This window comes from Leptonychotes weddellii, chromosome X (genome assembly GCF_054177405.1).
Source record: "Leptonychotes weddellii isolate Sample4059 chromosome X, ASM5417740v2, whole genome shotgun sequence".
NCBI lineage: Eukaryota > Metazoa > Chordata > Mammalia > Carnivora > Phocidae > Leptonychotes > Leptonychotes weddellii.
In genome coordinates this window covers 12,897,575-12,910,197 of record NC_138385.1, presented here as the reverse complement: position 1 = coordinate 12,910,197, position 12,623 = coordinate 12,897,575, and the positions used below count along the sequence as shown (strand labels likewise).

The following is a 12,623-nucleotide window of genomic DNA, read 5'->3' as shown; positions in this document are numbered from 1 at the left end:
CAGCAAAAAAACAAAACAAAAACAAAAACAAGAAACCAAAAAACAACAACCAAAAAAAGCCATTATGAGGGGCAAACACTTCTTTTGTTTTTTTTTTTTCCCCTCAAAATATGGGGGAGGGCAGTTGTGAGAGAAAAAACCAGTCCAGTAGTTTAAATTGTTATTCTCTGTGTTTCATCCCAACAACCTCTGAAGGTTTTATTTTGGAGAGTTCCAATTACCAGATGATGCATAATTCTTCTCTTCCAAGTGGTGTATTTCAGGCATTTTTAAGAGCATTTTGGCAAAGTCTAAGAAAGAACGCCTAGTTTAATCTTGTAAATTATTCTTCAAGGTAGTACGAAAAAAATCTTTTGAAGTAACTTTAGCTTAATTAGCTAATTATGTATAAAATAAGGCAATGTTAGGCACCTTATAATTTTATAGGTAAAAGATTTTTTAGTGTTTTTATTTTTCCTGCTGCAATCAGTGGACAGTATCTACAGGACTGAAGGTGTCCCCAAAGATGGGTTGTATTGGGTGCTTTTGGGGTAAGAAATGAGGTGCCTACCTCCTCCTAAGCTATAAAATGGCACTTTTCCTTACCTGTTGAATTTGAAGTTGATATCCCGTCATCTCTAAATTGGACTGGAGTTGGGGAGGAGACAGAAAAATACCTTTTACTGCTGCTCACTCCTACCTTTCACTTCTCTCCCCTGCTTCCACGGGCCCCCAGGTTCCTGCAAATCTGTCAGCTCTGGGTGCGGGAGGGGACGGGCCAGCGGGGCAAGGGGAGGGAGGGGGAGTGAGACAGGTGGAGGCAGGGGCCTGCCGGCAAGAGGTAGGCAGGGAGCTGCTCTTTGTGGTGTCTTCCAGAAGATGGACCCTTGAATCACAGAAGCCATGGAAGCCCAAGGCTTGCTCCTTATTACTGCCTTCCCAAGCTTTTTGAAATTGGTGTGTTAGTGAAAGCACCTGTGACTCCTTGGCAAACTAGATGCTTTATTATTTTTAAATAAGGAAATCATTAAATTGGAAATCACATCATTTCAAAGTCTGATTTGTCTGGCCCCTGTACTTTAATGGGATTTTTACTGCACATATGAAGTGGCCTTGGCAAAAGAATACATCCTTTAAAAACATTTAGGGAATGCTATTGCACATGAGGATCTGTGAGGCTAATGATGACTTTTTTGTGTGCTTTCAGATTTTTAAATGACAAAACAGTATGTGCAGTAAAACCTCATTAGGTTGATAGTGTTCTATTCAAAAGAGCACAAAATTTGAAGCAGTTGCTATCTCGAGCTAACCAGAGGCCCTATTGTTCATTAAGTAGAAAATGTCAGCAAAGCAGAGTGCTCTTAATTCAAAAGTCCTCTTTTCCAGTCTCCTAATTTTCAAAAGGTTTTCACCTTTGAAAAATCCAATTTGCTGTAAGAACAGACAATGACTAAAATAGGGAAAAGAGGAACTTTATAAAGGAAATTGGTGAGTCTTGGTGGCCAGGAGAATGTTGCGTGTGCTGTTAAGTGAACTTACCACACTCGGACAGGCTCTGGTTCCATTTTGATTTGGGATTTTGGCAAACAATTTTCTCTGATACACTTTGAAGGGGTTGAGCTTTAAAAAATAAAACAAGAAGTTCAGTTTCAACAAAATATTTGGAGACACGTGTGTTGGAAATCCTGTTTCCTACCCAGGTAAGCATTTCTACTCAAAGGACAGGCTCTCGCTACTTTGAACTGTTTTGACCATGACAGACCTTCAAGGCGATACCCTTCCCCCCACTAAGAGGCCTGGTCACACGGGCCATTTCTCCACCCAGATATCCTTTGAGGACAGGTCACTATGAGAGTTTGGCAATAAATTGGCATAATAAATTTATGACTATTAATTCACTTTATACATTTTAGTAGAAAAATAAAGGATAGTGCAAGGGGAAATTTCAGCCCACACTTCTTGTCTGAATTACCACACGTTCCAGGGCAATGAGGTTGGAATTGATAAGATTTTCACGGACACACTGAGTCCCGTTTGCATCTATACCCCTCTCCTTTCCTAAATTCTGAACGTGGCAATCCCAAGTTTCCACGCAGACTTATTCATAGCCCACATAAATTGCTATTTACCTCTCCCCCTTGGAGAAGCTCATGTGGGAATCTGTGAGGAGGAAGAGATAAAAAAATTCAGTGAGTTGGTCCTTTACATGAATGAAATTTGAGTTCTAATATAGATATGGTAATCACACATGAATGAGGCTAAACTCTGAATATGGCCATCTTTATGTACAACCACCCGATGAACCATTTTTCAACCAAATACCCCCTCCTCTCCCTCCACCCGTATTAATGTTGGCTTTCTGCATGAACAGTTGACTGGCCATGGAGTTGCTTTAATTTGATCATCAGGAGGATCAAAAACACTGTCTTGACCATTTTGGGGGTCCATGTTTATTTGGTCATGTCAATGTGGTCTGTGCCCTCAGAAATACACAGGCATATCCTGACCCGAAGTGATTTTGGGGTTTGAGATGTGAAAGAGCCTTCCTCTATATTGACCCTGGGGATAATTTAGGTATTGTAAAGTCTTTGCCAAAGCAATGTATTTCAGTAGCAATACTTAGGATATGTCTGACCTGAATGCTTTCGTTTAGGATTGTTTGAAATAGGTCAGATGCTTGCCAGGTATTGTGAAACCACTGTCTCTGCTATTTCTGACTCTCTTGTATTTCTCTTCCACATCTGCAGGGAGCTTAAAGGCTTTAGAGAGAGCCACAGGTGGAAAAGACACATGGGTGTGCCTGGAGGAAGGAAAATGTTTAGCCTGCCTTACTTGCTCCCCACGTGGAGGTCATGTCACTTGTCTATGATCCCACGGACACAAAAGAGATTTCTAATGAGCATATCACTCTTCATTGGCAGTGTGAGTTTTGTAAACTTTTGGCCACTCCCAGTCACGTTTCTTTTTTTTTTCCTGGAAATACTGTTTGACCCAAAAGGCCTATTTGGGAACCCCCACACCCCCACCCCCGAACAAGTGACTGGCAGAGGAGATTTGGAGGATTCTTATGAGCATCCCAATTCAATCACAAAGGGAAAATTGTAAAATTGTGGCATGCTTTCCGTCTCACTATTATTCGAATAGGAGACAGAAAATAGTTTTAGTGTCAATTGACTATTTTCCATTTGCGTGGAATGACCTGGGTCCCAGCCCCAGCACAAACCCAGGGTTTTACGGAAAAGAGCCAACTGTTTAGCCTCATGGATGTGTGTTATTTCTCTACCTTTTCCCTTGGACTACCTTCCCATTTCAAACATGCCCTGATATCCTGTTCTGCTTTTCTGGATCCCTTTCGAGGATCTAGAAACCTTCTTGGTATTTTAACTACACGATGCTCTTTGCCTTAGTTTCCATAATAGTCTTTACACCAGATCGTGGGTCTCTTCAGTTTAGAACTTGACTCGTCCATTGATCAGTCAGTGGGGTTCTGCTTCTTGGGCTCCATGAATGATTTGGTCCGCTGCTTTTCTTTCAGTTGAACACAGGCTGTAGCCCTTACCCATAATCTCTTCACCTGAGGGCCTAAAAGTCCTTAAGTTCACAGGCATCATCTTCCTTTTTCCTCAGAGCAAAAGCTGACACGCTGTAGCTCTGGGGAGACAGACACAGGTCCAAAGTGGATAGCCCTTGTTGCTTTAAGAAATTTAGAGCCTAATACTTTTTTGGGGGAAAATTTCAGTCAGAATCCTCAAGTCTGTGCTTTGAGGGGCACACTTCTAAGGGAAAACTCCAGTTCCTACCTCTTCCATATATTTCTCTATCTTGTGGCGAGAAGAATGTGTGCAAGGCCTTGCCTGAAATGGTATGGGTTGGCATCACCGGGATTGGGGGCGGTCCACGGAAAACAGCACTGCTCCTGTTTGTGCACTGTGCACGGTTCAAGCTTTGCCTTCGAACTAGCTTCAAGGCGAAATGGCAGAATCATGGGAAGGGATGGTCTTGCCTTCGGTCCCACCCTCTGTGCCGGCTTCTGTTCCCGGCAGGTCTGGGTGGCTGTCTTCTTTTGGGGGCTTTTCCTTGCAGAAGAACTTCTTCAGCATATCCTGGATTTCCTTCTTGATGGTCTTGTGCATGTAGCCATAGATGTACGGGTGGATGCAGCACTGCAGGAAGAAAAGCCAGATGATGATGGTGATCACCCACTGGGGTACCCTGGTTTGGACATCCACCCACACGGCCAGGACCGCTAGGAAGCAGTAGGGCCCCAGAGACAGCACGTAGGAGAAAATGATGAGGAAGATCACTTTCGCAGCTTTGCACTCGTAGCACCTGGGCAGAGGAGGGTCGCTGGTGCTGTTTCGGCGACTGGGCGGGAGACTCTCCGGGATGTTCACGGCCTCGATGTCATCCTCACTGAAATTGATGGCTTCCTCGCCAAACTCCATGTCATCTTCACCCAGGTCGATGTTGCACTGGCCTTCCTCCATGCGGCCCTTGTCTGCCTTCAGGCTGCCCTGTTCCTTGCCCTCGGCGCTGCCTTCCCCGGCCACCGAGCTGCTTTCTCCGACCCCCTCGCTGCCCTTGGCGGCCCTGCTCCCCGCACTGCTCTCCACGCTCCCTTCCTTGGCCTCCACGTGGCCCTCCTGGACCTTGACCTCACCTCCATGCTGGCCACGGAACGCATCCTTCCTCTCTCCCTCTTCATCCTCATTCTCCACACGGTCCTTGGCGCGAACCTCCAAGCTGTGGCTCTTGACGTTGTACAGCAGAGCGTGCTGCCGCCGGGCCGCACCGAACACCACGGAGTAGCAGGCAATCATGACCACCAGCGGAATGATGATGAAGGACACCACGCTGAGAATGGTGTAGCTGGGGCTGGCCCCCCAGATCATGGAGCAGAGGGCATTGCGCTGGTCAAAGGCAGCCTGGCCCCAGCCGTAGAGAGGGGGTGTGCTCTGCAGGATGGCCACGATCCAGGTGCCGTAGAGGAGCATGTACCCCCGGCGCGGGGTCATCTTGGCGGGGTAGGAGAGGGGGTGGATGATGGACAGGTAGCGATCCACGGATACCACCACGATGGTGTTGACACTGGCAAAGGCGAACAGGTGAGTGAGGCTCACCAGGGCGGTACAGAAGTGGCTGTTGAGGGGCCAGAAGAGAGGCACGGAAGTGGCCACCACCCAGGGGGCCACGAGCGAAATCTGCAGCAGGTCAGTGACGAGGAGGTTAAAGATGAAGCGGTTGGTGACCTGCAGCAGCTGCGGCTTGCGCTGCAACACGAGCGCCAGCACTATGTTGCCGACGAAGGAGGCGGTGAGGAAGATGAGCAGCACGCTCGAGCGGATGATGCCGTGAGCCAGGCTGATGGGCATTTTGGAAAGGGGCACGCACGTGTGGCTGCTGTTGCTCTCGCGCGTGCTGTTGGTGCAGGTGGACGTCATGGCGGCGGCGGGCGGGCCGCACGGGCCGTGGCCAGTGCCTGTGCTGGGGCCGGAAGAAACACCCGGGGCCGGGTTAGTCACCCCGCTTCGGGGACCCCGCCCTCCCCGGGACCCCCGCGCCGCCTTGGCCCGCGGGAGGGCAGTTTCTCCGCACCTCCTCTTACTCTCCCGGTCCCTCCGCTCCGCTCTCTCTCGGGGTCTCGGGGTCTCGGGGATCCCCCCCCTCCCCGCACCCGCCGCTCGCGCGGGCGTGCGCGCGCTGCGTCTCTCCCACATCGTCTCTGCGTCTCTCCCGCGATCTCTGGCGCTGGCGCATGCGCGCGCGCTGTCTCATGCCCGCGCGCTGTCTGCCTGTTTACGTGTCGCTCTCTCTCCCCCCAGTGTCCCTCACTAGCGCACTTGCCCTGTCGCTCTTGGGGGTCTGTGGCCGTGTCTCACCGTTCTTCTCCAACTCTCTCGCCCGGGTCTCTCACTCTGTCTCCTGTCTCTCCTTCCCAGTCTCTCGCTAGCACGTGCGCGCAGTCGTTCTCCGTCAGTCTGTCGTTCTCTCTCCAACCTTTCCGTCTCTTTGTCACTCCCGTCAGTCCCTCCAGGTCTCAGTCAATTTCTCGGACTCCGTCCCCTCCCCCGCCCCCCGCCCCGTTACTCCTTCGCCAGCGCACTTTCTCTGTAGCTGTGCGCGCACGTCTCTCCCTGTCTCTCTCCACCTGTCTCCCGGCCTCGTCCCCGTCTCTCCCTGCGTCTCTTGCTGATGCGCTCCCATCTCTCTGTGTCTCTGCCGGTCGCGGTCTCTGTCGCTCGCTAGTGCGTGCGCTGCTCCGTCCTTTCCCGATGCGGTCTTGTCTCTCCCGGTCTCTCCCAGCCTATCTCCCTGACAGTCTCTGTGGGTCCCCAGTGCCCCTGTTCAGTATCCCTCGCTGCCTGCGTGTCCCTGTCGCTCTCCGCGTCTCCCCGAGGCTCTCGTTTCCGCGTGTCCCTCTGTCTGCCGCGTGTCTCCCTGCGGATTCTCTCTCTCCGCGCGTTTAGTTCCCTCTTGACCGCTGTCCGCCCGTCTCTCGCCGTTGCCTCTGACGATCTGCTGCTGTCTCTCCCGGCTCTCCCTGTCTCTCGTGGCTCGGGCTATCTCGCTAGCGCGCGCACTTACACACCCGGGTTCTCTGTCTTGTCCCTCTGTCCCCGGGACTCTCGCGCAACACTTTCTTCGTATGTTTTCAGTGCGTGTGTATCTCTGTGTCTCTCCGTTTGCCTCCGACGATCCCTCACCTCGGTTTTTCTCTGGCCGGATCTCTGTCTCGGATCTCTATCTCTGGGTTGACTATTTTGCCATGGAAACCAGCTGCCGCCCTGGCTACCGCGGGCTCCGGCAGATAAATCTCCTAGTTTCTCAGCGGCGCGGCCGCCGCGGGAGGCAGGGAGGATGCCTCCTTGCGACCCCCTCCCCGTATCCTCTAGCTCCCCGCCCTCTCTCTCTCTCTCTCTCTCTCTCTCTCTCTCGCGGCGGCGCGGCTGGGGAGGGGGAGCTCGCGGGGAGCTCGGGGAGGGCAGGAGAGGAGGCAGGGGTGCCGGGCTGGTGGGAGAGTCTGAGAGAGGCAAAGCGGGAGACACCGGGAGGCAGAGAGAGAAAGGGAATAAGAGACAGAGAGAGAAAAAATGAGACCCGGAGAGGCAGAAAGAGAAGGAGAGACGGAGACAGGATGACAGCCACCCGGAGAGGCAGAGAAAAACGAGAGGAAGAGGAATGGAGACCACGAATGAGAGGCAGGAACAGACGGAGAGAGGAAGATCGAAGAAAGACTTAAGGAAGAGAGGATGGGCAGCAAAGGGGAGAGCGCGGGTCCGCGCGCGAGAAGTGCGAGGGCACAGGCGAGGGCTGCGGCCGGGCGAGCGGGGCGCACGGGGGGCTCGGCGCGGCCGGGCCCGCAGCGGCTGCCGTCGGGCCGCGGCGGACTGGGCGTCCGGGGCGCTCGAGCGCGGGGCCAGGTGGGCGCGGGGGCCGCGGCGCGGGCCGCGGCGCCGGGCCGCTTACCTGTTGCTGGCGGAGGCGTCGCTCCGCCGGAGCTGCGTGCCGCTCCTTCGGGGACTCGCCGCGCTCGTCCGGGCTGCCTCCCGAGGCGCCGGCGGCGGGGGAGCTCGCGGCGGGCGCGGGGCGCGGCGGGAGCCGGGCGCCTGAGCCCGCACGTCCGGCCGGCGCGCCGCGCTGCAAGCTCTGAGCGGCGGCGGGGGCGCGCGGCGTCTTAAGGCGGCGCGGGGCCCTCACCTTGCGGCGTCCCCCTCCCCTCGGCCCCCGCTCGCGCCGGTGACGCACGAGGCCGCGGGCGCCGGGAGGAGCGGGGCCGGCGGGTGGGGGGCGCGCCGCGGACCCCGCTCCCATCTTCTCACCCCGCGGCCCCCACCGGGGCGGCCCGAACTCGCCGACACCTCACAGGCTGGGGTTTGTCACCGGGACGGATTTTCGTGCAAACCTGTGCCTTCCTGGCCCCCGGATTTCGGGCCAGGCCCCGGCCACAGACCTGCACAGTTCTTCCCAGAGGAGCAGAAACCTGGGTCCGGGCCTCGGGCCACGACCTTTGAAGACCCCCCTCCCCCCACCTCCACTCCCCTAAAGTTAGAACCACCCGTGGGCCCGAGAGAGGAATCGTGACTCTGAGGTCACCAGTTTTCCAGTTTTCTCTAACCCCCAGCAAGGGCTAAACAGTAGTTCCTTTCCTGAGGGTTTTGGGAGCATTTCGTCGAGGAGAAGCTGCTTAATTATCCACTATATTATTTGATTGAAGTCTGTCTATAAGTCCGCCCCACCCCCCACCCCACCAGGTACTGTGGTACTGTGTTAAGCTGTTTACACGGAGAATACCACCGAATCCTTACCTCAGCCTTGTGAGATAAGTACTGCTATTATCTTCATTTTATAGAGACAGAAACCGAAGCTAAGAGAGATTACCCTACTTGCCCAAGTTCAAGTAAATGTTGCACCTGCTTTATTAACCAAGACTTTTTGGTCTCTCCCAAACATACGGAGAGTTTGCTCTGTATCATGCCTGGGCAGACACCAGGGCATAGGCTGTCTCCCCCCCCCCCCACTCCCCCCAAATAAAAAGGGAGGGCCAGGCCTGGGAAGGTATCCCATATCCCAGTCCAGGGGTCATTTGCATGTGGTTTCCAAGAGATAAGGAAACGTTTTCTAGGTAGGAACGAAGGGAAAACATGTTCTGCAAGAAGGAGACACACTGGCAGAGATAAGGCTTCGGGAGAGAGCTGGGTGCCAAGAGAGGCTACAGCATGGTGAGTGTCAGGAGGTGAGCTGGAAAAATGGGGCAGGGGCAGGTCCTGAGGGACCTTGAATGCCAGCCTGGGGACTTTGGACTGTATCCTCAGATGCCTGGAGGGCTGGTGAGGATTTGTTTTATTATGAACAATTTCAAACGTACACAAGTGTAATGAGAATAATAAAATAAGCCCCCATGTTCCCACCATTCAGCCTTAACAATGATAAATATTTTGCCATTATTGTTCATTGATGGTTTCTGTGCATGGCGATGTGATGAGATTTCTGTTTTTCCAGGGTCTTCTAGAAGCAGGGCTGAGGTGGGGGTGGGTGAGACATTGAATGGACGAAGATCAGAAAGGAGGCTGTGGCAGGGGACAAGTCCGGTCTTGACAGGTCACACAGAGGGGGCTGAACGGAGAGACCCACAGAAAGGCAAAATTGACAGAGCCGAGGGATAAGGGCAGGAGGTGTTGGAGAGAGTCTAGAATGAGCACAAGATTCTGAGTCGGTTCATGGGCTAGAGAGAGACGCCCCCTACTCCTGCATCCCATGCCTCCCGGACAGGGAGACAAGAAGGGTGTCTAATCAGGCTCCAGGACGCTCTTTGGATTTAAAGTCCTACATTTGCTGTAGATCATTTGTCTTTTTTCTGCTAGACCTGATTTTATCTTCCCAAGGTTGAATGGTATAAACCTGGTCGTTTTTCCTGGAGACAGTTTCCATGATAATCGCTCACAGTTATTAATTTCTAGCCTCACGCTGGCCATGGTGCAGAATCCAGGGTGGCATGCACTGTCAAATGGCAGTTCTCTCAGACGCCGGTATTTTAGAATCACTTGGGAGGCAGTCAAGCTGTGACAAGTGGCCAGAGACCAAGGCCAGTTCAGTCCATCCTGCCCTTTCCTCCTTTCCGCTGTGGTCCCCAGAGTTCTCTGGACTGCTGGGATCCATCAGAGACAGGGTGCAGACCTCGAGGTACATATTAAAGGTGGGTGCCTCGGAATGGCAGGTACATGGAGCCTGCGGCTGCACCCCTGGGCGCTAAGCGGAATGAGGGGAGTGGGATGAGGCCTCTGCAACTGAGGCCAGTCTGCCTGCAGGAAACAGCAAGAAAACCAAGGAAGCTCTGGGAAAGAAATGAAAGTCACTTTTTTTTTTTTTTTTGTACAGGGAGATATTTGAGGGTTGTAAATCCTCAGGTGTCTGTTTCCTCTTATTCCCCCCAGGCATGAACAGAGTTGGTGTCCTTGAATTTCAAAGGCATTCAAGTATCAGCACCCCAACTGGAGGTATGTGGGGGGCCTTGGACAATGTGGATTTGGCTTCAGGCCCTGCAGGCTCTGATTCTGATGGCCTTGGAAGAGCCCTTCAACTGACAAGCTTCCTTAGATTCTGGAGGGGTTCTTTGGGATGAGACAGGGAGAGTTTGGGGTGATGGCGCAGAAGTCACCTAGTCCTTTTCCCTACCTTCACAATTCTGTGGCAACAGAAGTAAGCTTGGGATAATGCTATTAGAGAACAAGAAGCTACTAGAAGAAAGGGCTCTAGGGCCTGGCGACAGTCACATGCCGCAACATTGGCCAGCAGCATGCCAGCCTGATCTTCCCAGACTTGTTCACCTCATCACACTGCCCTGATGGATGTATCAACTGCTGCATGAGGGAAATCACAGGCCCACGACCCAACCCTGGTATTGATTCTGGTAACAATGGAGGTGCAAGGGTCCTTGAGTGCCTACCATGTGCCAAGCCCTATGTTTGCTTTATCCTCTTTAATCCTTGAGGAAACTCTGCAAGTTAGAGATTAGTACAGTATTTTTAGAATCCAAGATATCAGATATCATTAAGAAAGAAAAGCTGCAAATTTAACTGTCACATCACTCATAGCAATATACCTCTTGATTTCAAAGATGCTAAAATGTAAAAAGAAAAATTAAAAAGTGCTTTAGAAGCCGTGTATGATAGTACCATCCCTGTCCTTACAGAGAGGTTAAATAACTTACCCAAGGCCACACAGCAAGTACGTGTTGGAGCTGAGAGGTAAAACCTGTTCTACCTGACTCCAGTGCAGGGACCATTTCCTAGACTGCTTCTTGGAAGGCTCAAGAGGCAAAACAGAAAGGTTCTCAGGGACCCAGCTCAGAAAAAACGTTTGGAATCCAGGTGAATTGCTAGAATTGCGGGAAGACAAATGCAGGTGCAGTGATAACGGCTTCTCTTAGTGGGATACATGGCTCCCATAGGTGGCGAAGTGACCAAATTAGTTAATCTAAATTCTAAGTCACACTCTTTCTTGCTTAGCGAGTTTGTAACAAGTCAGTGGGGAATAATATATGGTTTTGTTCTGGAGTGCCTACCCATGGGGGCATTTAAAGTTTTTCCACGTTATGAGCTGCTCTGGCATTCACTTTAGACCAACCCTAGGGGTTGTGTTTGCAAAATCCAGAGGAAATTAAGTACCATCTGGGTGTGAGCTAATATTGCCCACTCCGTGGGCTTGGGCAGGACAGAAGGTCTGGATTTCAAAGCTATTAGTCTATCTAAATCAAATGGTTTGGAAGAGAGTATTGGCAGAAAATAATTGGATGGATTAGAAATGAAGAGCAGGAGACCTGATTTCTAGTCCTAGTTCTGTGGCTAACTTGCTGTGTGACTATGAGAAGATCCTCTCCCCTCTCTGATCTCTGTTTTCTTAATCCACCAAATGAGGGGAGGGAAGTGTTAGGTAATCTTTAAAGATCTTGTCAGTTTCTGACTTTTGATTCCATCCACTTTCTATCAGGGTATTATTAAAAATCCCCCAAACTAATCCAACTCAAATATTTAAAAACTGAAATCTGGACTTCTGCTTCTGGCCGTGAAAGAATGACAAGGACTGGATTTACCCTTCCACTCCAAACAACTAAAAAAGTGGACAAAATATATGAAATAATGATTGTCACACACTGGAAAACAAGAAGTACAGGACAGTAATCCTCAGGAAAAGAGAAATAAATGAGGTGAGCCCAGTTTACTACACAGAAGATGTTTCCAGTTAGGGAACCCAGGCTGAACCTGAAAATCTGCCTAAATTGAGGAGACAGAGTTTAGAATTCAGGGAGGTGAGGGTGGCTAGATTTTACAAGGTAATATACTAGAGAGGAGCTTCTGAGAGAGAGAGAGAGCACACACATACTCCAGGGATCTGTAAAAGGTACCTCTCAAATTTTTGACCAAATACTGATCAGCACATGTGTGTGAGAAAACTACCTATGGCTGGGGAAATAATGACTCAAAAGGAATAGGTGGAGGGATTTCTAGAGCTCACATGTGGCTGGCTAGAGCTCAGTTTCCCAAAAGCCAGAGAGAAGACACTTCATAACATACAGGACAGCAGACTGACTACTCAGAAGAAGATTGTCTTAGTGGTGGAGCCACATTAACCTTAGTCTAAAGTTTGTTCTTTTTAAAAAAGATTTTATTTATTTGACAGAGAGAGAGAGCACAAGTAGGGGGAGCAGCAGGCCGAGCATGGGGAGAGGGAGAGGGAGAAGCAGACTGAGCAGGGAGCCCGATGCGGGGCTCGATCCTAGGACCCCAGGATCATGACCTGAGTTGAAGGCAGACGTTTAACTGACTGAGCCACCCAGGTGCCCTTAAGGTTTGTTCTGATCCCACACAGCAAAGCTTAAAATCAAGCTTTGAAAAGATTGAACAGTTTCCAACTATCTTTACCACAACTCAGAACAAGGCTCAAAAATATTTAAAGGAGTACAAAAATTATCTAGCACCCAACAAGATAATATTTGCAAAGTCTAAAATCCAGTAAAACATGACAAGTTGGGCAAAACAGGAAACTATGACCCCTAATGAGAAGAAAACTCCTTAAATAGAAACAGACACAGATGATAGGATTGGTAGACAAAGACATTAAAATGGTTTTTTTTTTTTTTTTTTTTT

At 50.9% G+C, this 12,623-nt stretch overlaps 1 protein-coding gene across 1 annotated transcript; it reads right to left on the bottom strand.

Moving 5' to 3' along the window:
- Positions 1-3,941: 3,941 nt before the first annotated feature.
- Positions 3,942-5,957, bottom strand: GPR101 (G protein-coupled receptor 101). Its single transcript, XM_006741966.2, has one exon. It carries the CDS (start codon positions 5,694-5,696, stop codon positions 3,942-3,944), a length of 1,755 nt encoding a protein of 584 aa, XP_006742029.2. The 5' UTR covers positions 5,697-5,957.
- Positions 5,958-12,623: the final 6,666 nt, after the last annotated feature.